Below are 1884 nucleotides of genomic sequence, written 5' to 3'. Positions count from 1 at the left end.
AGCAGCTCGACCGGCCAAGGTGAGAACCCCCAGCAGGACCCCAACATCTGGGTGTCACCGTGGAACAGGGTGGCCAAGACTCAGATCCGGAGCTCTGAGGCCCCAGAACCCTGGCCTGGACTGACCCCCCGATCACCGGGGGCCCCGACTCCACCTGCACCCCATACCCTGCAGAACCCGCACCACCAGACCCCCCACCCCACAGAACCCACACCCCACAGACCCCCAGCCAAGCTCCTGCTGCCCTTCCATGCTCCTTCCAGATGCTCCATCTGCTGGTGCTGGCGCTGCCCCTCCTGGTGAGCCTGGTCCATGCGGCCACTGGTGAGTCCTGACCCTGGGCCCGTGCTGTCTCTGTCCCCTCACCCCACCCCCCACAAGCCCAGGGATGGGTGGGTGGGTTCAGAGAAGCCCAGGGTGGTGCTGGCACAGGGAAGGGCTGAGCCCCGCGGCAGGGCCGTGTCGTGTCCTGAAGGCACTTCCTGCCCCAGCCCCAGACCAGGCCCTGCAGCGAGCAGGCATCGTAGGGGGACGGGAGGCCCCTGGGAGCAAGTGGCCCTGGCAGGTGAGCCTGAGATTCAGCACCCAGTACTGGAAACACATCTGCAGGGGCTCCCTGATCCACCCCTGGTGGGTGCTGACTGCGGCCCACTGCGTCGGACCGTGAGTCTCCACAGGGCCTGGCGGGTAAGGGTGGGCCTGGGGCTCCACTCACGCTCCTGGGTGTCCCGGAGGTGGCTCAGCCCCTGAGTAGGTGCCCCTCTCTCTCCCCAGGAAAGTCCAAGACCCCACAGTCCTCAGGGTGCAGCTGCGGGAGCAGCACCTCTATTACCAGGACGAGCTGTTGCCCATCAGCAGGGTCATCCCCCACCCCAACTACTACATAGCTAAGAACGGGGCGGACATCGCCCTGCTGGAGCTTGGGGACCCCGTGAACATCTCCAGCCGCGTCCATCCGGTCACTCTGCCCCCTGCCTCGGAGACCTTTCGCCCGGGGACTCGGTGCTGGGTGACAGGCTGGGGCAACTTGAACAGTGGAGGTGAGTGTCAGGGATCGCTGGAGGGGGACTTGGGCACATCACGGCTCCACCACCTGGGGTTTCCTCTGGGGAACAGGGTCCCAACCGGCCAGCACAGGGCGGTGACCCCACACTCTCCTGATGCAGCATCCTTCCTCTCCTCTCACCCCCAGAACCCCTGCCACCGCCATTTCCCCTGATGCAGGTGAAGGTCCCCATTGTAGAAAACAGCATCTGTGACATGAAATACCACACTGGCCTGTACACAGGGGACAACATCCCGATCGTCCGGGACGACATGCTGTGTGCCGGGAATAGCAAGAGGGACTCCTGCCAGGTGGGTCTCACGTCCCCCTGCAGCCCCTAGACGCTCAGGCCTCACAGCCACCGCTGACCCCTCCCCTCCCCAGGGCGACTCCGGAGGGCCCCTGGTCTGCAAGGTGAATGGCACCTGGCTGCAGGCGGGTGTGGTCAGCTGGGGCAACGGCTGTGCTCAGCCCAACCGGCCAGGCATCTATACCCGCATCACCCACTACTTGGACTGGATCCACCAGTACGTCCCCGAGGAGCCCTGAGCCTGGTCCCCAGGGTCGCCACCTGGGTCAGCAGAGAAGCCAGCCCCCTCCTGTCCCCACACCGCTGCTTCCTGCTGAGGCGGCGTCCTTCCCCACCTTCCCTGGCCCCCTGCCCTGAGCACCCCCTGCTGACGCCCCTGCCCCAAGCCCAGGGAGCGGGCAGTGGGCACTAATGCTCATTAAAGATCATGGAAAGCAGACGTGGTCGTCGCTGTGTTTCTGGCTGTGGGTGTCGCTGAGGGAGAGGGAAGGGTCCAGGGCCCAGCCAGGTGCAGCCACCCTCTCTGTGG

General features: G+C 65.6%; 1 protein-coding gene across 1 annotated transcript; it reads left to right on the top strand.

The window, feature by feature from the left end:
- Positions 1-263: 263 nt before the first annotated feature.
- On the top strand, positions 264-1594 carry LOC137778786 (tryptase-like). The gene is made up of 5 exons (XM_068566085.1): positions 264-308; positions 476-663; positions 775-1040; positions 1193-1356; positions 1430-1594. The coding sequence occupies exons 1-5, from the start codon at positions 264-266 to the stop codon at positions 1592-1594; spliced, it is 828 nt and encodes a 275-aa protein (XP_068422186.1).
- The last annotated feature ends 290 nt before the right edge of the window (positions 1595-1884 follow it).

This window comes from Eschrichtius robustus, chromosome 16 (genome assembly GCF_028021215.1).
Source record: "Eschrichtius robustus isolate mEscRob2 chromosome 16, mEscRob2.pri, whole genome shotgun sequence".
Lineage (NCBI taxonomy): Eukaryota > Metazoa > Chordata > Mammalia > Artiodactyla > Eschrichtiidae > Eschrichtius > Eschrichtius robustus.
Note: the sequence above shows the minus strand (reverse complement) of the source record. Positions and strands in the feature narration are given on the sequence as shown.